We start from the raw sequence: 21,524 nt of genomic DNA, 5'->3' as shown, positions 1-21,524 counted from the left end.
TTTTCTGTTGGGTTGTTTCATAGTAAGAGCTCTTAAAATATAAGTATTTAATATTAACCCTTTGTCTATCACATGTCTCATTTGTCATCTTCCTTTTGACTTTATAAGAAGCAACATACGGAGAGGTTAAAAGCCTAGCCCCTGAGACAGACTGGCTCTGCCATTTGCCAGCTGTGGTGTATGCTGCTTAGGTGCCCTGTCTGGATACCCTTTACTCACCAGTACCTTCATCTCCCAGACCTGTGAGGTTGGCTGTTAAGGATTATAGCTGTCCTTCTCTCTGTAGAGTTTGCACTACAAGGAGCTGGGGAAGTTATACCCCACCCCATCCCAATATGGAGATACAAAAAGCTGCCACTCTTCTGTAAAGTGGGGGGCTAATTTTATGGTTCATGCTCTAGACTCTAGAGACTTCCCTGTATGAGTCAGACCAAGGCTAAGATTTTCTAAGATCCATTCTTACTTGACCCTTTTCTGTTCACTATCCTGTTTTACTCTTTTTCTTACAGGTTCATCCTGAAAGCTCTTCTTCAATAAATCATGCATATTTAATCCTTGTTTCAGGACCTGCTTCTAGGGAATCAACTTAAGATTCTGTAAAATGAATATGCTATTAATACTTGTGTCACATGGTTGTAAAGATACTTATTATGCATAAGGCATTGTCTTAAACACTTTATATGTATTAGTCCATTTAGTTCCTATTACCAATGAGGGTCCAGGTATAATCTTCAAATATCTAAGTGCTCAGAACAATGCTGGTATATATTTAGCATCAATAATTCTTAGTTATTATTATTTATTAAATCATTCTACATTCTTTTTTTAAAGATTTATTTATTTGAGAGAAAGACAGGGAGAGAGAGAGAGGAAAGGGGCAGAGTTAGAGAGAGAAGGAGAGAAGTAGGCTCCCCACTGAGCATAGAGCCTGACATGGGGCTCTATCTCAAAGCCCTGAGATCATGACCTGAGCCAAAACCAAGAGTTGGATGCTTAACTAACTGAGCCACTCAGGCACCCCTATTAAGTCATTCTATATTTCAAATAGAAGATTAAGTCTGTTAATAGGCTGTTTCTCCTGGATTTTGAGGTCTCCTTCCCATGCCCCTTTTCTTAGGTGTTCCTTTGGAAAGCTCTTTCCCCTCATTTTTTCCCTCTTTTATTCCAAAAGTCCACATTCTTGCTGAGGAACTTCTACCAAGTCCACATTCTTGCTGAGGAACTTCTACATCTAATATTCTTGGTTTCTGTTAAGGGAGCACTGTTATTCTCTGATAGACTTTGTTGAAAAGGGAAGAAACAAGTGTTTTCTCCTGGATTATTCAAATTTGCCTGGACTCAATGGAGTTCTTTATAATTTAGAGGAACGTCCAACCACTGTAGCTTTACCTTAAAAAACAAAACAAGGGGCACCTGGGTGGCTCAAATCAGTAGAGTGTTTGTCTTCAGCTCAGATCGTGTCCCAGGGTTCTGCTCAGTTGAGAGCCTGCTTCTCTCTGCTCCATCAAGAACCTGCTTCTCCCTCTCCTTCCTGGTTGTTCTTTCTGTTGTTATTTCTCTGTCTCTCAAATAAATAAATAAAATCTTAAAACAAAACAAGACAAAACAAAACACTAAGCTTGGGCTATCTTAACAACCTTGCACATTGTAGTACTATGTGTATTCAAGGCTCTCTCCCTTCTCCAGGGCACTGGGAAATGATCAAGGAAGTGCCAATATCAGCAGTGTTAACATCAGAGGGGTTTTCAAGTCATATGGAAATGCAATAAAATTGCTGCTATGTCCCTAGCCCCTAATATAGTGTTTAGCACATAATAGGTATTTAAACACATGTGTTCTTGAACAGATGAATGAAAGAATCTACAAGGCAAGAAAGAGCAATGACATTGGTTTATAGTATTATCCACATATTTGCCACTTACTGTGGTTATCATCTGCTTTCTGCATCTTTATCCAAGATCATTTTCCTTCTTGAAGGATAACCTTTATAACTTCAGTTAGTGAGGGTCTGTGATGGCAAAACCAGTTTTTGTTTACCTAAAAATGCCTTTATTTCAATCTCATTTTTAGAAGATATCTGCATTGGTTAAATAATTCTAGGTTGACAGTCATTTTTCTCTCAGTACATTCTTTTGGCTTATATTTTTACAGTTGCAAAGTCACCAGCTAAGTGTTGTTTCATTAGAAGTAGTCAGCTCTTTCTCTTGTACTTGATACAAAGCTACTTCTTTGTTTTTGGTGCTCTGCATTTTCATTATCTTATGTGTAAATATCTTTTTTCTTTTTCTCTTTTTAAAATCTTGTGTAAATTATTGTCTATTTTTCTTCTCATTTTAGAATTTTGATTAGACACATGTTAGATCTTCTATCCTCTATGTTTCACTTTTATATGAAAAAATTAATTTGATTCTATCTTTCAGTTTGCTGATTTTCTCTTCACCATATCTAATCTGCTGTTAAACCTGCCCACTGACTTTCTTTCTTTCTTTTTCTTTTTTTTTTTAAGAGAGAAAGCATGAGAGCAAGTGGGGGGTGGGACAGAGGGAGAGAGAGAATCTGAAGCAGGTTCCAGATTCCATCCCCAGTGCAGAGCCTGGAGTGGGGCTCAGTCTCACAACCCTGAGACCATGACCTGAGTGGAAATCAAGAGTTGGATGCTTAACTGACTGAGCCACCCAGGCGCCCCCTGCCTATTGACTTTTAAATTCTAGTTATTATATGTCTTTTTTTTTTTTTTAAAGATTTTACTTATTTATTCATGAGAGACACACAGAGACAGGCAGAAACACAGGCAGAGGGAGAAGCAGGCTCCCCACGGGGAGCCTGATGTGGGACTCTAACCCAGAATCCCAGGATCACGACCTGAGCTAAAGGCAGATGCTCAACCACTGAGCCACTCAGTTGCCCCTATATATCTTTTTTTTTTGCTCAGTGCAGAGTGGCCAAAAGCAAGTTGTATTGGGAAAAAGAGAAAAAGAGAGGAGAGAAAGAAGGAAAGAAAAGAGAAAGAGAAAAAAAAAGGGGAAGAAAAAGAAAAAAAAAAAAAACAAAAAAAAAAAAAAAAAGAAAAAGAGAAAGAAAAAGGAGAAAAAAAGAGGGTGGGGGAAGGAAACAAATCAAAAAGCAAAACAAATCAAAAAGCAAAACAAAACAAAAACAAAACAAAAACAAACAAACAAAAAAAGAACCACCGGGGAGTATCTTCTGATTCTGTGTTAAGTCCCTTGGCTTCTCCTGGAAGTTGTCCGTCTAGCTGGTGTTCTGGGGGAGGGGCCTGTTGTGCTGATTCTCAGGTGTTAGCAGTTGGGGGAGCTGCTGTGCCCCTGCCGGGTGCAGGGCTCAGGGGGGGTTGTTTACCCCGTGAGGCCGCAGGAGGAACAGCCCCAGTGGCGGGGCAGCTCTGGAGCCCTGGATTCAGCTCGGGCAGGAACTCCGTCTGCAGGGCCTGGAGGCTCCGGGGCGGGGCCGCTGATCTGCTCAGCTGGGGCAGGAGCGTCCTTGGTGTCCTGGGCCCTCCCGGCCTCTGCCTGTCCCGGGGGAGGCGGGATCCTGGGCTGTGTCCCGGCGCCCTGTGCTCCGGAGCCTGCGCTGTTGGATTCGCGCTCCCGGGCCGCGCAGCCCCCTCCGCGGAGCCGCCGCCCGAGCCCCTCCGAGCTGCTCCTGGAACCGCGCAGCCCCCTCCGCACGGAGCCTCTTCCTCTGCCCGAGCCCCTCCGAGCTGCTCCCGGGGCCGCGCAGCCCCCTCCGCGGAGCCGCCGCCCGAGCCCCTTCAGCTGCTCCTGGTCCCGCCGGGTCCGCCGTGCGCGCTGCAGCCCTTAGGGAGCTCGGCGCACTCTCCTGGGGCGCAGGTGTCTGTTACTGTCCCCGGGAGCCCGAGGGCATCCCCGCCCTCCTGGGTCCTGCTCCACCTCCCCGCGAGCCCCTTTCCCCCGGGAAGGTCGGTGCAGCTCCTGCTCCTCCGGGACGGGGCTCTCCTGTCCTGGGGACACTCGCCCCGGCCTCAGCCCGGCTCCTCGCGGGCCCCTCCCCCTCGGAGGCCTTTGTTCCTTTATTTCTTTTTCCCTGTCTTCCTACCTTGATAGATGCGCGAACTCTTCTCACTGTAGCATTCCAGATGGTCTCTCTTTAAATCTCAGGCCGAATTCATAGATTTTCAGGATAATTTGAAGGTTTTCTAGGTAGTTTGGTGGAGACAGGTGATTTGGAGACCCTACTCTTCCGCCATCTTGCTCCTCCCTCCTTTTTTTTTTAAGTCTAGAAGTTTTTTTGAATTCTTTTTAAAACCTGCCTGTTCATTTTTGGCAGAACTTTGCTCATTATTTATATTTTCAATCTTCTATTTAATTGCTTTAAATCTATTAAACATATTTATGACTCTATGATTGGTAATTCCAATTTCAATGTCTTTATGAGTTTGATTTTGCTTTTTTCCCCCACTAATTCTTATATAAGACGCCTTGTTTCTTTGTATGATTTATAGTTTGACCAAGAGTTTGCATTTCTTGGAATTTCTTCTGTGTAAATTTTAGGGGTTTGGATTAAGTTGGTGTCTTAGTCAACTCAAGCGGACAAAATATCATAAACTGGGTTGCTTAAATGAAACATTTATTCCTGACAGTTCTGGAAGCTGGGAAGTCCAAAATCAGGGTGCCAGCAGATTGTGTCTGGCGAGGGCCCATTTCTTGGTTCTTAGAGGGCTGTCACCTCACTGTGTCTTTGTGTGTGAGGCTGCCCTTCAGGTCTTTTTTTTATAAGGGCACTAATCTCATTCATGAGTGCTCCACTCTCTTGACCTTTTGATTACAAAAGCCCTATCCACAAATACTATCACAATGGGAATTAAATTTAAACATATAAATTTTGGGGAGACACAAACATTCAGTCTCTAGAGGTGATTTGGTTTAGCTTTGCCAGTTGCCTGGAGGTACCATTAACCTGAAACCACTTTAAAGTAAATTATGTGTTTGAGTTTCAGACGAGCCAGGTAGAGCAGATTTTGTCTTTGGTAAAAAAACAAACAAACAAACAAAAAAACATCAGAAGAGATTTCCTCCTCTATTTTATATTAAGGATGATCATAGGCAATTTTCTTCTGCTGTCTTCTGGGAAAAGGTAGGAGGGAACTTTGAGAATCCTGGCTTATGTGTGAAGTCTCTTATTAGATTCCCATCATGGTAGGACCTGGCCTTTGTCTCTTTTTTCCATGCCTCATGAGACCATGATAACTAAAATTCAAGTTCATCTGCTTATCGATTTTTACTAGTTCCTAGCTTCCAAATAATGTTTACTTGAATCCTAGGTCAATAATAAATTTTCTTTTTATTTTTTAAATATTTGAAAGCATTTTAGGTTGTTTTCAGTGGGAGTGTTGAACAGGGTATCTGGGTTATTACTCTTAGACATGGAAGTTTACAGAGTGATTTTCTTCCTTACTTTTTATTCTGAAAAACTCCAAATTTCTAGAAAAAGTAAAAGAATAATATGTAAATAGTGCAGTACAAGAATAAGAAATATATCTTTACCCAGGTCTAATTGTTAGCATTTAGTTTGTATTTCTCTCCTTTCTCTGTCTTTTGGTGAACCATTTGAATGTAAGTTGTGGAAGTCATGGTTTTTTAATCCTTAAGTACCTCAGGCTTGCATCTCCTAAAAGTAATAAAAAAGTTTCCATATAACCATAATTCCATGTTATCTCTAGGAAAATTAACAGTAATTCCTTTTTATCTAATATATTCTCTATATTCAAATTTCCCCAATTGTTTCTTAAATGTTTTTTATAGTCTCTCATCATCTCTCTCTGATTTAGGAGTCTATCAAGACTCATGTACCTCCTTTGGTTGTTTTTCGTGACAATGATGTTCATGAAGAGTCTGAGTTCATTGTCTTATAGAATATCTGAAATTTTGGTTTTGTTTCAGAGTGTTCCTTTAAAAATACAAACAAATGAAGTTATCCCGTGTTTAAAATCTCTGGCTATTCTAACATTTAGAAAATAAAGCCCACATTCATTATCCTGGCTTACAAACGTCTACATAATCTGGTGTGACTTGACCCTGTAAGTTCTTCTCTACCTCACCTCACTTAAGCCATAGTGGTCTTTTTCCAGTTTCTCAAACCCACAAAGCTTGTTCTCAAGTTTCAAGTTGGCTCCTTATAATAATTAAAGTCTTGGTTTGAATACCACCTTCTCAAAGTGGACTTTCTTACCTTGACCCTCAATGTAAAGTATCTTTCAATCACTCACTCTCACATCACCCTCCTTTGAATTCTCTGCACGGTACTTGTCACAACCTGATACTTTTCTTAGTATTTATTTTTATTGAACTCCATGAAAGCAGGGGCTGTGCTCTGTCTTGCTCCTTACTATATTCCCACCACCTAGAACAGTTCCTGACACATAGTATAAACCTAATAAATACTTGCTAAATACTGTAATGAATAAGCTGAAAGCTGAGGGCTGAAAAGGAGCCAGCCATTTAAAGGACCTGAGGGAAAAAAATCTTGGCAGTGAGAACTGCCAGGGAGAAGGCCTTGAGGGAACCCTGAGGCTTGGTGTATTCTAGGGATGGAGGAATGTTCTGTGTACTGGAAGGGAAGTAAGCTAGGAGAGGAAAATACAGGAGAGTAGAGAGGTGGGTAGGGCAAGATGACTTAGGGCTTGGTGGGCAGTGGTAGGGAATTTAGATTTTATTTTAAATCAAATGATAAACCGCTAAAGGTTTTCAAACAGGAGAGTGACATAATCTGATTTATGCCTTTTAAAAGGAGAATTAAAAAACTAAGTCAACTTGAGTAAGATGAAGATAACTAACACCCGTGAAAGAAAATCCCTTGTGTAGGAGAAGATTGCCAGGTTAGAAATAATGATTCATTTTGGACATGTTGAATTCGATACACTACACTTCCTTTGTGGTTTTCCTATCAACACCCAAAAAAGAATTTATGGGTGAGAAGGAATTATAATACCTACCTCTGAAACAGTACAGGCATCTAATTCAGTTGATGTTTATAAGTACCTGATATTAAAGGTTGTTGTTGATAATAGTAAGAGCTACCATTTATTAAGCAGCCAGCCACTATGTTAGCCGCTTAGCAAAACTTACTTCACGGAAGCATAACCACCACCTTCATTACCTGTGTTTTGCAGCTGAGGAAAGGGAGGCTAAAGAGGATAAGTAACTCCTTCAAGGTCAATCAGCCCACAGGAGGCAAAGATGTGAGTCAAATCCAGGTCAAGTTTGATGCCAAAGCTGTTATTCTGACCAATTTGCCAAAACACGTTCCCCCAGTAAGAGAAATGCTGCTTGGATTGCTGGTTTTGGCCACCATTCAGAGACATACTGAATCTGGGGTTTTCCCTGACACATCCTTAAGCCTGCAGGAACATTTAACTTTCGTTTCAGTGGAGAAATAATCTAATCAAATCCGCGTTTTTGTTGAACTTGATACAGAGAGGAGGTGCACGGATGCCACCCGGACTTGCCCCGCTGTGTCTGGGACACTGGCCTGAAGCCGAGCTAAGTGCCACCCATTTTCCCGGGGACCGGCAACTCCGCAGTCGACACAAGTTTGCTGTCTTCACAGCTGGAAATGCCAGAATTGGGACAGGGCCGCAAGAACGGAGGCTGCCTCGTTCAGACTTTGACACGGGTCCCTCTTTTTTTCTTAAACATCCCGCCGATGCCGCTTGGGAAACTCGTTCTCCAGGAGGCACGGAGCCGTAAGTGCAGGACGCATCTGCTCTGAGCACCAGCTTTTAACGGGGTCTGGGCCAGAGCCCCTCTGCGCACGCTGCGCGACATTTACCGCTGCACCCCTCGGTGTCTGCGGAAAGACGCCAGGAAAGCCGTCCCCCCTCCGTCCCCACTTGATGTCAGGTCGCGGGCGGGCCTCCCCGCCCGATCCCGAGCAGCTGGACGCGCAGCCCCGCCCCCGCCCCGCCCCCGCGCCCACGCCCCGCCCCCCGCGCCGGCCATTGGCGGGTCCGAAAGACGCGGGGCGTTGTCGGTTTGAATGGGAGCGACGGCAGCTGGGGCGCAGGCGCAGAGGGGGACCGGCGGGGCGGGCGGCGCCGAGGGGCCCCGGGCGGCGAGGACGGCCCTGCGAGCTCTGGCCCACGTGACCCACGGCGAGCGGCGGGGGGGCGCGCCTGCCTCCCTGGTGCCCCTGCCCGGAGACGCGCCCCCCGCGCGGGCCCGCCTGGGGGAGGGGCCGCGGCCACCGTCCGGCGCCCGAGGCGGCCGCCGCTGCAGCCCCGTGGCGTCCGCCGCGCTCTGGGACTCGCCGGCCCGCGGGAGGTGAGTGCGGAGGCGTCCGAGGGCGCCCCACGCGGGGAGCCGGCCGGGGGGCGTGTGTGCGCGCGGGGCCGGTGCGCGGGGCGGCGTCCCGGGGGTCGGCCGGGAGGCTGAGGAAACCAGAAGCGGGGAGAGGAGCCGCGGCTGGAGGGCGCGAGCTGTTTTCCTGTGGCGAGGCTTTGCAGGAGGGTCCCGCGTAAGAGCTCTGTGCTCCAACTTTCCAGAAATAAAAAGTCCGATAGGGCACCGCGACTCCTCACGCCTTCTGAGGGCGGCGGCGGTGGGCGAAGACCCCGAGCGCCGGCCGAGTCGCGCCGCGGCGGGCGGCGTTCCCGCGCGCTTGGCCCCGGAGCTGGCGGGCCGGCGCGCACCTGCGTCCAGCGCGTCGCGGTTCGTGAATCCGCGCCCGACGGGGCTGGTAGGCGGCTGCAAGACGCCCCGGTGAGCAGAGGACGTTAAGGCCCTTGTCCGAAAAGCTGCATAATCTATAGACTATCCTTGAGGAGTTAAAAAAAAAAAAAGTGGGAAATCTGTCAGTTCTTTGTTTTCATGGTTGCCAGTCGTATCCTTTTAACTGGTATCACTTGGACTCCGTTAAAGAAAACGGGTAAGGGTGGAAATTTTATTTGCCTTGATGCATAATTCAACTCTGCGCAGCGCAGAGCGGCACGAAGCCGCTTCTTGGCTTTCCTTTCTGTCGACTTGGGTTGGAGTCTGGGTAGCGTGTGTGGGCTCAGCATGCCACCCGAGCTGAATTTTCAAGCCGCCACTCTAGGAGGGTGCCCGGAGATTTCCGGTGTGATAGCCGCCACTGTGATTACCTCTGATAAAGACCACTGTTGCTTGGGTTGCCCCTTATTCGAGAAGCAGCTTCGGTTGGTTCTTCTGTTGCTCACTTGTGAACAAAGGGACGCTCGCTGTTGATTGACCTGGGTGTGTGTGAGGAGAGTGAGGACTGGGGGGCGGGGGCGGGGGGCGGGAGGGCAGTGCCAGACTACCCCGCTCTACGTCTATGGTGAACCGGCAGGCTCCTTCGTGGGCGGGCATGTGCACTAGAAGGGGTGGAGCAGATACAAAGTAAAAAGTTGTAAGGAAGTGTTGCAGAGGCTTTGCCCACAAAATCAGCTTTGGCAAGAGCAGCAGTTTAGGTGTGTTTTCCAGTGTTATTAAATCAGACATGTAGTGTTACAAATATATATTTTTTAAAAGATTTTATTTGTTCATAAGATAAAGAGAGGCAGAGACATATGCAGAGGGAGAAGCAGGCTCCCTGAGGGGGAGGGGAGGCGTGATGTGGGACTGGATCCCGGGACCCCTGGGATCACACCCAGAGCTGAAGGCAGTCGCTCAACCACTGAGCCACCCAGGCACCGCCAAATATTATATTATATATATATATTTTTAAATATTTTATTTATTCAGGAGAGGGGCGGGGACAGAGAGAAGCCGGCTCCATGCGGGGAGCCCGACGTGGGACTCGATCCCGGGTCTTCAGAATCAGGCCCTGGGCAGAAGGCAGGTGCTAAACCGCTGAGCCACCCGGGCTGCCCAATATTTTAATACAAATATATAAGTATAGTATATAAGATATGTCTTAAAGTCCAGTGTTCTCACTATTATAGGATTCTTTGCTGGTTCATAGTTCTTCTTCCCAGGCAAAAAAATAAAAAAGTATGTTGCACATCGATTATGTCCAAGGCAATTTGCTTGGTGTTTTGAGATGACAAAAGAAAACTTCCTCTTCAGCAGTTGCTCCTGGAGTTTTTGAAGTATCTTTCTTCTGTCTCCCTCCTCTCCCCTACATGTTGCTGCCAGTTTATTTTACTAACACAGATCCAACTTTGCTATTACTTTGTTGAAAAAATTACAATATTAAATACAAGGCCACATACATATTCACAATCCCTAACACTTTAGTGCCTTCTTAGACTTCTCTTTTCCTCCTCCTAACCCAGTGTGCTTGTCTTGAGCATACATTCTGTGCATTCCTACCTCCTTACTTCTGCTGGAGACATTTCCCTGTGACTGGAATGCCTTTGCTTCATTTGCCTAATAAGGTCTACCCATCCTTCAAGGTGCAGTACAGATATCCTTGCTTCTATAAAGCTTTCCCTGGTCCTTTTTATTTAGAATCATTCTTCCCATATCCTCTCATAACATTACTGAACTGAATAAAAACATTTTCCACAGGATAGTGATAATTTTTGGAAGAAGACAAAGTTATATTTTCCTATACGGAATTCTGAATTCAAACTCTCAGTGACTCTTGTAGACATTTTTAACCCTTTTGCATTTGGGATTTATTTCTGCTTAAAATTTTGAAATCAGTTTTGCCTCTAATTAGGAGAACTGGTTTATTGTCATTTACTTAACTCAAGAACAATGCCCAATAGAAAGGACTACTTCTATTCACTACTGAGTTTTTCATATATATATTGGTTTAAGCCGATGGCCGACTAACATTGGTGGTACTAAATGGCTATATAGGCCAATATTCTCTCTTGATTGGTAACCAGTTTTTGTCAAACTTGTGTGTTCCCTATGGTTTTTCTTTTTTTTTCTTTTTTTTTGACATAATAATGTCTTCATAAAGCTATATTTATTTTGAATTTGTTTCTTTGAGCCCCTATTAATTGCATCATGTTTGTCCAATAATGTACATAGGCCCTAAAAAAGAAAAACCCATAAACTTCTACATATTTATTAACAAAAAGATTATAGATCAGAAGGGGCAAGTACTAATATATATACATTCAGAGGTTGGGGTGTTTTTGGTAGAAATTGGGCTTGGTTTGAATCCTCAGTCTTTTTGGATTGCAGACATACTCTTGTGGTCTCCTGGTTTTGTAACCTGAATAGTCATTTGGAAAGCACTGAAAATGTAATTGGGATTGATGAAAATGTAGAATGTCTTTTTTTTTTAAACATTAATAGGTCTTTTATAACTTTGGTATTGTAATACTTCTAAGTATCCGTTTTTATGTGTTTATAACAATCAACTACAAATCATATTTCTTACACAAGTGTAACTGAAACTCTTTCAAAAGGTTATTAATTTTACTAATGGATTGAAAATCTGTATCTAGGGCAGCCTGACTGCCTCAGTGGTTTAGCGCCGCCTTTAGGCCAGGGTGTGATCCTGGAGCCCTGGGATTGAGTCCCATGTTGGGCTCCCTGCATGGAGCCTGCTTCTTCCTCTGTCTGTCTCTCTGTCTCTTTCTCTCTCTGTCTCTCATGAATAAATAAATAAATAATCCTTTAAAAAAAAACAACACGTATCCATTAACATTTTATAGGGAAGAAAATTAACATTATTTTTAAACTCTAGGCTTCGGTTTGATGAGAAATAAAACTAAGTAATGGAGAAAAGTACTAATTTTATTCTAATAAACACACTCATTTAGTTGAACACACACACACAAACACACACACACACATACATTCACTCACTCACTCTCTCCGTGCCCAGTATGGAGCCCAGTGCAGGGTTTGAATTATGACCCTGAGATTAAGACTTGAGCTGAGACCAAGAGTCGGATGCTTAACCAACTGAGTCACTGATTACTTATTTATATTTGTAAATATATTTATGTTTACATTCATATTTGTAAATATACATAAGTAATCTTGGGGTACATGGCTGGCTCAGTTGGTAGAGCATGTGATTTGATTTCGGGGTTGTAAGTTTGAGTCCCACATTGGGTGTAGCGCCTACTGAAAAAAAATAGTAATTTGTTGGAGCAGGACTTTTGATAACTGCTTTGTAGGGAAAAAGGAAACCAAGATTAGGGATGTTACATAAAAGCAATCTCCCTTTTCTCCTTGAAATTTTTAAGCAACTGCTTCATCCTCTTGAATTATAATCATGGAGGATTATAATTACAAAACAAAAGTTTTGGTGATTAGTGTAGTCACTGGCATAATTCAAATTCACTCCATGTATAACCTAAAAATAGAGCCCCTCTCTTGTTTATAACACACACCTCCCCCTATGAAAAATCTTCTTTATCATGGGCTGCCAAACCAAAGACACTAAGAGTTCATGCAATAATTATTATATCCATAGTACTTTGTGTAGAGACTTTTGGAAACTACTGGTGACCTACATTCAGCATTTCTTATATAAGTAGACTCATACTGATCCTTTCTCACTGTATAACAACAGTGAAGGCTTGAAATATTCAAATCTTTTTCTTCTTCTAGATTACATTTTGTTTTAGTATTTATCTAATTTGAATTTTCATATATGGTTTATTTGTATCTGGTTATTCAGGAAGCATAGTTCATTGGAGTCCTTAAATATAAATGTTTCTCATCAAAAAAAGAAGTTCGGGGATCCCTGAGTGGCTCAGTGGTTTGGTGCCTGCCTTTGGCCCAGGGCGCGATCCTGGAGTCCTGGGATCGAGTCCCGCATCGGAGCCTGCTTTTTCCCTCTGCCTGTGTCTCTGCCCCTCTCTTTCTCTCTCTCTCTCTATCATAAATAAATAAAATAAATAAATATTAAAACAAAAGAAAAAAAGTTCATGCATATTTAGTTTAGAGTGGTAAGCTTTTATGTATAAACTGAAAACATGAAAAGGAATTTTTCTTGTATATTGCTAAAATTGTTTGGATCATACTACTCTGAAGTGGTTGCATTTGTTGTTTTGACATTTCTAAAGGCCATGGCTCTAGATCTGAATTTTTTTTAATCTGCCAAGAATAAAAATGAGAGTTTGAAATTAATAGTATCTTTAGTTTGTATGTATTTGATATCTTTCATATTGGCCTTTGAGAATTAATTTCAAATACACTTGGAAACCCTTCTGACTGGTGGTATACTTTTAAGATATAGATTTATTGGAATCTAGAACCATTAATCTATTCTTTGAATTTTATTCTATTTAGCTAATAGTCACAGACAGCTTATTAGAAAGTTTCTATAATAAAATATGTGTTTTAGTTAGCAGTTTCACAGTTATGCTTCTTTTCTAAACATACCTGGCCTAACATCTCACAGACTAACCTTTGATTGTTGCACACATAAAGATTAGCAATAAATTAAGACTTAACCTTAATTGGAGTACATAATTTAGGATTATATATTTGCTTAAGGAAAACTTTATTTATACAGTTTTTAAAAATTAATTAATTTATTTATTCATGAGAGATACACAGAGAGAGAGGCAGAGACACAGGCAGAGGGAGAAGCAGGCTCCATGCAGGGAGCCTGACAGGGGACTGGATCCCAGGTCTCCAGGATCAGGCCTTGGGCCCAAGGCGGCGCTAAACCGCTGAGCCACCCGGGTTGCCTATTCATACAGTTTTTATAGCATAACTTGGTAAATTTGCATTTCTCCAGAATGATAGAGAATAGAATAATCTGCTTAACTAAGCACTATGATTGTTTATTTTATTATTTTGGGACTATGGAAAGTAATTTACATTTGCTATGTATGACAGTTGTTAGAGGATACTAACTTCATGTTCAGCATTATACGTGAGTATTCATGGATATACACACACACATACATAGGCTTGATCTATCTTTAGTTCAGAGTATTATGTAAAAATTTGGTTATATTACTGGTTTAGAGATTGAGTATGTTGAAAAGATCAAAACTGTCATGCATTGCTTTAATTTTTTCTTTCATTGTACTTGTTTCTTAATTTTGCCACTGACTTATTGGTACTATAAGAAAATTTTAATTTAAAGATGCACAAAAATTGAGAAATGTCAGTCACTCAATTCTACTTTTTTTTTTTTACCCCTCAGATTCTTTCCCACTTATCAAATTTTATATGATTTCAAATGATCTCAAGTCTGATATCTTTATTTTTTTCAGCTATTATTTGTGAATATAGCACTTTACCAAGTACAAGTTTAATAGAAGGATTCTGCTTTTTCCCATTTGAAGGAATAGCTTTATTTTCTCCTCTTGGAATTTTTTTTTAATTTTATTTATTTTTTCATGATAGTCACACCCACAGAGAGAGAGAGGCAGAGACATAGGCAGAGGGAGAAGCAGGCTCCATATAGGGAGCCTGACGTGGGATTCGATCCTGGGTCTCCAGGATCGCACCCTGGGCCAAAGGCAGGCGCTAAACCACTGCGCCACCCAGGGATCCCTCTCCTCTTGGAATTATCCCTCTTGCAATCCAGTTTGTCGGTCACTGTGTACTACTGCTGTTCCATCTATCTTGAAAATTGGAAATCTTTTAAGTTCTCTGTTAACTGCTTGACCTTTGCCTCTCACATCTAGTGAGTGGGTGTTGTTTTTCATTTTTCTTTAGAAACTCCTAGCTAGAGTTTCTAAAGAAACTCCTTACTTAAGGACCCTGCCATTTTTGAGTCTGATTTCCCTTGCTTCAAGCACTAATTTCCGACATCAGTTATATACTCTGATATCAAAATAATTTTTCTTGCTTTTAGTTGGCTCCTTAACACCTGCCACACTAAAACCAAGCTCCGAACTTTTCTCCCTGTTGGACTTTGTTGTGGCATCCTTCTTTATGACTCCCATTATTACTACAATGTGTATTTGTTGTTATAACCTCTACTCTAATATAAAAGATCTTCATTTAAAATATGTTCTTGATTCTTCCTCCATATTTATCCCTGCTCACATTGATAAAGGGCTATTGTATCTGACTTGAAACACTACAACTGAAAGGGATTTGGGGAATTTGTTGTACCTTAAAGGGAATTATTAAGATAAGAAAAGCTTAAAGAATTTAGATCATCTAATCTATACACAAGAAAAGTAAGTTATATTTATTGTGTGATGAGTGTTGCCAGTTTATGGAGATACTTAAAGAATAAGACCAGAGATTATTGGCACTTAATTTGGATAGTTTGGATAAATTGAAAAGACAAAAGATTTACATGTAACTGTGTATCTACCATCACTTAGTTTGCAAATATTTTACTGCCAGTGGAGTAAAGCAAGGCTAGGATTTATTTACTCTGATTCCATACCTTGGACAGTGCCTAGTCCACCTATTTTGACTTCCTAATCAGGTAATTAAATGTGAGGCAGTTAGTGATATACCACTTTATTTTTCTATATGCTTTTATCAGTTTCTAGCATGTTGAAAAAAATTACTTCTTTCTCCTTATTTCTCTGTGATTAGACCGAAAGATGCTGAGAGTTTTTGTTAGCAGTGAGGTTTTGGGAGCACTGTTTTTTAAAACTTGGAAGGTGTTATTAAGGACATATATTTCCTTGTAAATTACTAGTTATAAGTGTTAATGGAGATTGGAGATTAAATTTGATGACCTCCTTTTTTTTTTTTTTTTTTTTTAATTTGATGACCTCTTAACGTTCTTTCAAACCTATAACTTCCATTTCCTGGTCTTGTTAAATTTTCTTATCCTAGCAAACATAATTTAATATTTATTGCAGATTTTATTAGTGTTACACTGGTAATATATAAACTATATGTTAAATATGAATTGGGTTTGTTAACTCTGTGATGTGGTACATGAATGAACAGTGGTTACTGAATTGTTTAGAGAATTCTTGCAGAATTAATCATTGGATCAAGAATCGCTTGTTAGTTCAGTGAATAATTATAAGAAATGCTACTTTGTTATGGAGATTGTAATGTAAGAGTGACTTTTTGGGATACACTTCTTCTGAGAACTGTAAAACCATATTACAAATTGCCCTTATTGTAATGGTGGATAGTAATATATCTTCTTGCTCGTTTTAATTATTTTTAAAATGTTTCTCTACGCAGTTTTAGGTAAGGTTATTTCACAACTCCAGTGATAGACATTTGTTAATTTTACTCCATATTTACATTTTAATCAGTATGGAGTTAGCATATTTTTTATTGATTGGTAAAATTTAGAATTTCATTATGATCTGGATGAAAAAATATTTCAGTTAAATTGTAACTTAATTTAATTCAAAGTTAAATTGATTTTAATATTTCACCGTCTACCCCATTTTATAAATAACAGCCTAAACCTCGGCATGGGTAGGGGAAGACCTTCGGTTGACAGTTTAGCTGTTGTATAATCTAGATGTACTTTGAAGGTACTGCTATTAATATCTACACTAATTCTCCTTATAGTGTTGTATTTATGAAGGAGACACAATAGAATTCTGAGTAATAGAAAAAGATTTGTTGGATTAATAGCTGCTACCCTATCTTTTCAGCCTTTCTTAAGACACTACTTCCTTTGTTGGACAAGGGAAGAGATAAAGGGATGTTTTCTGTTTTTTATGTGTCAAACTGGTTATTAATATGAAAATCTCATTTGCCCTGGGAAGCTTGTCGATATTCCTGAGGCTGGTCCTTTCCACCTTCCTCCTCCTCACAGGTCCTTTATGTTCTGTTCCTTACTAACCTCTCTCTAACTGTACTTGATTAACAAAGTAGTGGGTGTGTGTGATTTAGAGTCTAGTTTATGTTTTAGCTGAAGTATTTAAAAGGATGGTTATATGGCAAAGGAATTAGGCTTATTGGATGGCAGCAGAAGGGAAAAATGGGAGAAATGGAAAGATTGCTCAAAGCATGGAACAGATTTCTAAAAGGACTATTCAAAATTAGGATTAGCCAGTTTGGGACCCTTCTGGGAATGCTGTAGTAAAATGTTAGACTAACTGACCTGTAGGGTTGTTTATAACACTGAGATTCTAGGACTTAATAATTGTGTGTGTGTGTGTGTGTGTGTGTGTGTGTGTAAACTGTATCTATTTATTTATATACACACATACATATATTTTACCTTATTTGTTTCTCTCAACTGTTACCTTAGAAGTTATAGTTTATATCTGATGGCCTATAGTTTCTTTGTAATATACCTGGGTATGGGATTCATTTTCATTTTTCCTGTTTAGGACTTAGTGTGTGCTGCTTCAGTCTGCTAATTTAAGTCCATCTTCACTTCTGAAAAATTCTCTTTATCACTGAAGATATTTTTACTTTTCTGTTTTCCTTCAAGTACTGTAATCAGACCTCTGTCAGAGCCTCTCATTTTGTCTTCCTTTTCTCTGAACTGCTCTAGTATTTTTCATCTCTTATCTCTTTGTGAAGGTCTGGATAATTTCTTCAGATATTCTTCTAATTCACACATTCTCTCTTTAGCAGGTTATTAATACCAATGTTCATACCATCACTTTTTTAATAGTAGTAAAAAAATCCAAAAAACTACAATCCAAATGCCCATCAACAGAATAAAAAATACTTGGTATTTAATGGGATATGACACAGTAGTGAAAATATGCAAACTGTAGCTATGTGCAACAAGTGAGATGAATCTCGAAAACATCATGTTAAGCAAAGCCATACAACACTAAATCATATAATTTTTAGGCCGATGGATTGTACCATAATTAGCAATGGAATAATGAACAAAATTCAGTTTAGAGACTACCTTAGAGGGGAAAGGAAGGTGTGATTGATTAGGTTGAGGCACCCAGGAGACTTCAGAGGCAGTGATAATGTTTTTTATCTTACACTGGGTGGTGTTATATAAATGTTTGTTGTGTCATTCTACTATACACATATTTTCTAAATTTCTTTTTTACCTACTCAATATTAATAAAAACATTTTAAAGACCTTAAAAAGTAAGAATAAGGGCAGCCCTGGTAGTTCAGCGGTTTAGCGCCTGCCTTCAGCCCGGGCGTGATCCTGGAGTCCCAGGATCGAGTCCCATGTCGAGCTCCCTGCATGGAGCCTGCTTCTCCCTCTGCCTGTGTCTCTGCCTCTCTCTCTCTCTCTCTCTTTCTCTGTCTGTCATGAATAAATAAAATCTTTAAAAAGAAAAGTAAGAATAGAATATACTGAGAGCAAATGAATACAAAGTATAACCTAATTATCAGCACAGATACCTTTGAAGGAATAAGTTTAAAGTTTGGAATTGGCTTGTTCAAATCATTACTGAATTCTCATTTTACCTCTTATAATAGCAATTTTTAAAAGCTTAAAGAATAATAATTTTCTCTTTAGATACCCTAACACATTCTTCTATATTGGTTTATAATAGAAAACATTACATAAATTATTGTATTTTAAAACGATTTTAAAAATAAGGTACAGGTCCCAAATAAATGTAATGTATTCACATCCTTATTTAGAAGCTTTGTGGTGACAGTTAAGCCCTCTGCTGTTTTTCTTCTGTGATTGATATGACAGCAGTCTGTGGAGTTAGCTGTGAGATTATGTACTACAGCTTGGAATTACTTTAGGTTATTATTTGAAAATAGGACTTCAAGCAAGGCATCTTGTATTCCTTTTGCAGAAATTTTGCTGAAGTGCTGCTGAAAGGGCCAGAGATGCAAGGATTTGGGACACATTTTGAACCTTTAAGCTGTCTGACATTGACCTCCTTTCATTATTAATAAAGAAGAAGCAGGAGCTTAGGATGTATTAACACCAACTCATTAATATACTAACTGGACAATGTTCTGCAACAATTCTACATTGTAAAGAACTGGATTGGCACAAAATAAAATAATTTCAATTTTACTCAACTTATAATATGACTCGATGGAGGAAAATTTGATAAGCATGAGGGAAGACCATTCTTTTCATGTTCGTTACAGGTAAGACTACTGCTTTCTTGGTAGCTTTTAATCCTTATATAAACATGTATGTAGCTCTGATCATTTCAAATTTAAATTTGAATATATTCAAAATAAACTAGCCTTAATATCTCCTGTATACGATATTTTCTTTTTGTTGTGGTGGTTGTAAGTTTTTATATCCTTTCTATAGGAAAATGGTGGTAAAAACTAATTATGTGTTATAGTTTATTAATGTTTTATGGAAAAGTTTATGGATAATTTATATTTTGTAACTGTTGTAATGCAAATATAAAAAATATATTTCTAAATGTTTGGGGTAAAAGACGGACTGTAATATGTCAGATGAATGACCTAATTTTTGTGTTTCAGTTTTTAATGGTGATCTTTTATAAATAAGCTTTTTAAAAAGTGAGTAACATTGAAATGGGTGGATACTTTCTAAACATAAACTAATAGCCAGTTTAATATTTAGTGATAAAATGTTAATGGCCGTTTGTATACATTTAGGAACAAAGCATTGGGGCGCCTGGGTGGCTCATTGATTGAGCATCTGCCTTTGGCTCAGGTCGTGATCCCAGGATCCTAGGATCGATTTTTCCTCTGCCTGTGTCTCTGTCTCTCTCTGTGTGTCTCTCATGAATAAATAAATAAAATCTTTAAAAAAAAAAAAGGAACAAAGCATTGATATCAGCATCATTATCTTTTTCTAATTTTTTAAGATTTTTTATTTATTTATTCATAGAGATGCAGAGAGAGAGAGAGAGGCAGAGACACAGGCAGAAGAAGCAGACTCCATGCAGAGAGCCTGATGTGGGACTCGATCCAGGGTCTCCAGGATCATGCCTTGGGCTGCAGGCAGCGCTAAACCGCTGCGCCACCGGGGCTGCCCTTAGCATCATTATTTAACATTTATTCTAGAAGTTCTGGTCATTGCACTAAACTGTAAAATGAGCATAAACCTAAATATTGGGATGAAAGGCATGTGATTGTTACTAAGGTGATTAGAATACTAATTGATACTAATAGATTCTTTATCAAAACTGTTATAAATTAATATTAAATAAACATCAGAACTTGCAGCAACGAGTAGTATTCAGCATCTCTAATAAGTTGAAGGTGTTGGTTGCCAAATCTTAGATATTTTAACACATGTTTAGGAAGTAGATTTGTTGGAGCACATGATTCATGTTAGGGCAAGGTGCCACCACAGAAGTCTATATAGGTAAGATAAGGGTATTTCTATTAAAAAAAGAAGGGGGCACCTGGGTGGCTCAGTGGTTGAGCGTCTGCCTTTGGCTCAGGTCATGATCCTGGGGTCCTGAGATCAAGTTCTGCATTGGGTTCCCTGCATGGAGCCTGCTTCTCCCTCTGCCTTTCTCTGCCTAGCTCTCTCTGTGTCTCTCATGACTAAATAAATAAATAAAAATCTTTAAAAAAAAAAGTTTTGAATAGAAGAAATGGAAGATATTCAACATAATTAAAATGAGCTTTTAAAGGCCCTCTCTCTACTCTCTTGGGCATAGTTCCAGAAACCTGGAAGTTATCTTATGTGCTTTTCTTCCCCACTTACTCTCTGTATCCAGTGTGAAGCCTTGCCAGTTTTACCTCCTAAATGTTGCTCAGATTGACCTATCCATCTGGATCCTCCCTATCACTGGTATAGTTTAGGCCCCCATCATCTTCCCTGTAGACTCCCTCCATTCTCCATTCTTGTCTTTTAGAATCCATGTTTTTAATTTGCCGCTAGAGGGCTTAGTCTAAAAACACAGAGCCAACTGTGCAAATTCTGCTTTATCGCTATGGTGGCTCATTGTCATCGGTAGGGCAGAGCCAGGCTTATCATATATACAAGATCTTCCATTTTCTAGCCTCTATATATTCCTTTGTCCTTACTTTCTCCAGTCTTCACGTTGTACTTTGAGCTCTGCTTCCCTGTACATGTCTTGCTGTTCAATGTCTCTGTGCTTTTGCTCATGTTGTACCCTAGGACTTGTATTATCTACTCCTGGAAACCATTTCTAAATGTGATTGTTTGACTGTGTGCCCTCCCTGTGCTCACGTAACATCTTTTGCGTATTTCTTCCTTTGCATCAACTATATTAAAATTCATTGTATTTCTTTATATGTTTGTCTCCTTGACTACTCCCTTCCTTGACTATTAATTTCCTTAGGGCAGCCACGATGCCTAGCATGTTGTCTGACTCATAGTACATGTTTGATGGAATGTCCATGTAATTCCATTGGACATAACTATCAGATAAGTCTAGTAACATTTTATCTGTCTTACTAAACATTTTTAAGAGTGATATACTCCTTAATACTGTAAGAGCAGCAGGTAAGGAGGAGTGGATTTTACCTCTGCCTGTAGGAGGGTCTTAGATTTGTCCTTTTAACCTGATAGGTCAAAACTATATAAAACATAGTTTATATATTGGTATAGGACTTCACCAAAAGGAACTTTAAACTCTGTAACTATTTTTAGTAAGAATATGCCAAACTCTGACTACATCAGTGCTCTCAGATCAGCATTCTGAATAATGACTGGATTGTTATATAATTGCAGGTAATATTTTGTATCTTTTATGTTAGGAGTCCTGGCCTAGTATAAATTATTCTTCTCCTCTATTAAACAGGTAGCATGTTATGTGGTATCCATATGGTTCTTTGATTGTGGCAAACAGGTAGCATGTAATGTGGTATCCATATGGT

General features: G+C 40.1%; 2 protein-coding genes across 8 annotated transcripts in view; one reads left to right on the top strand and one right to left on the bottom strand.

The window, feature by feature from the left end:
* AKNAD1 (AKNA domain containing 1) overlaps nt 1–7,870 on the bottom strand; it is a 62,912-nt gene extending 55,042 nt beyond the window's left edge. Inside the window, exon 1 of the mRNA XM_025417401.3 lies at nt 7,135–7,870. The gene's annotated coding sequence lies outside the window, so the exon portion shown is untranslated. The remainder of the gene's footprint in view (nt 1–7,134) is intronic.
* A 153-nt stretch (nt 7,871–8,023) lies between these two features.
* GPSM2 (G protein signaling modulator 2) overlaps nt 8,024–21,524 on the top strand; it is a 61,713-nt gene continuing 48,212 nt past the window's right edge. For 2 of the 7 annotated variants that reach the window (XM_049111020.1, XM_025417390.3), the window contains exons 1-2: nt 8,054–8,297; nt 18,530–18,833. In XM_049111020.1, the coding sequence (XP_048966977.1) occupies nt 18,778–18,833 (56 nt within the window). In that variant the 5' untranslated portion in view covers nt 8,054–8,297; nt 18,530–18,777. Of the gene's footprint in view, nt 8,298–8,778; nt 8,902–18,529; nt 18,834–21,524 lie in introns of those variants that run through there. The other 5 variants (XM_049111018.1, XM_035717909.2, XM_025417393.3 and 2 more) reach the window with 5 other exon arrangements.

The sequence above is a fragment of the Canis lupus genome, chromosome 6, assembly GCF_003254725.2.
Source record: "Canis lupus dingo isolate Sandy chromosome 6, ASM325472v2, whole genome shotgun sequence".
In the NCBI taxonomy this organism is placed as follows: domain Eukaryota; kingdom Metazoa; phylum Chordata; class Mammalia; order Carnivora; family Canidae; genus Canis; species Canis lupus.
Note: the sequence above shows the minus strand (reverse complement) of the source record. Positions and strands in the feature narration are given on the sequence as shown.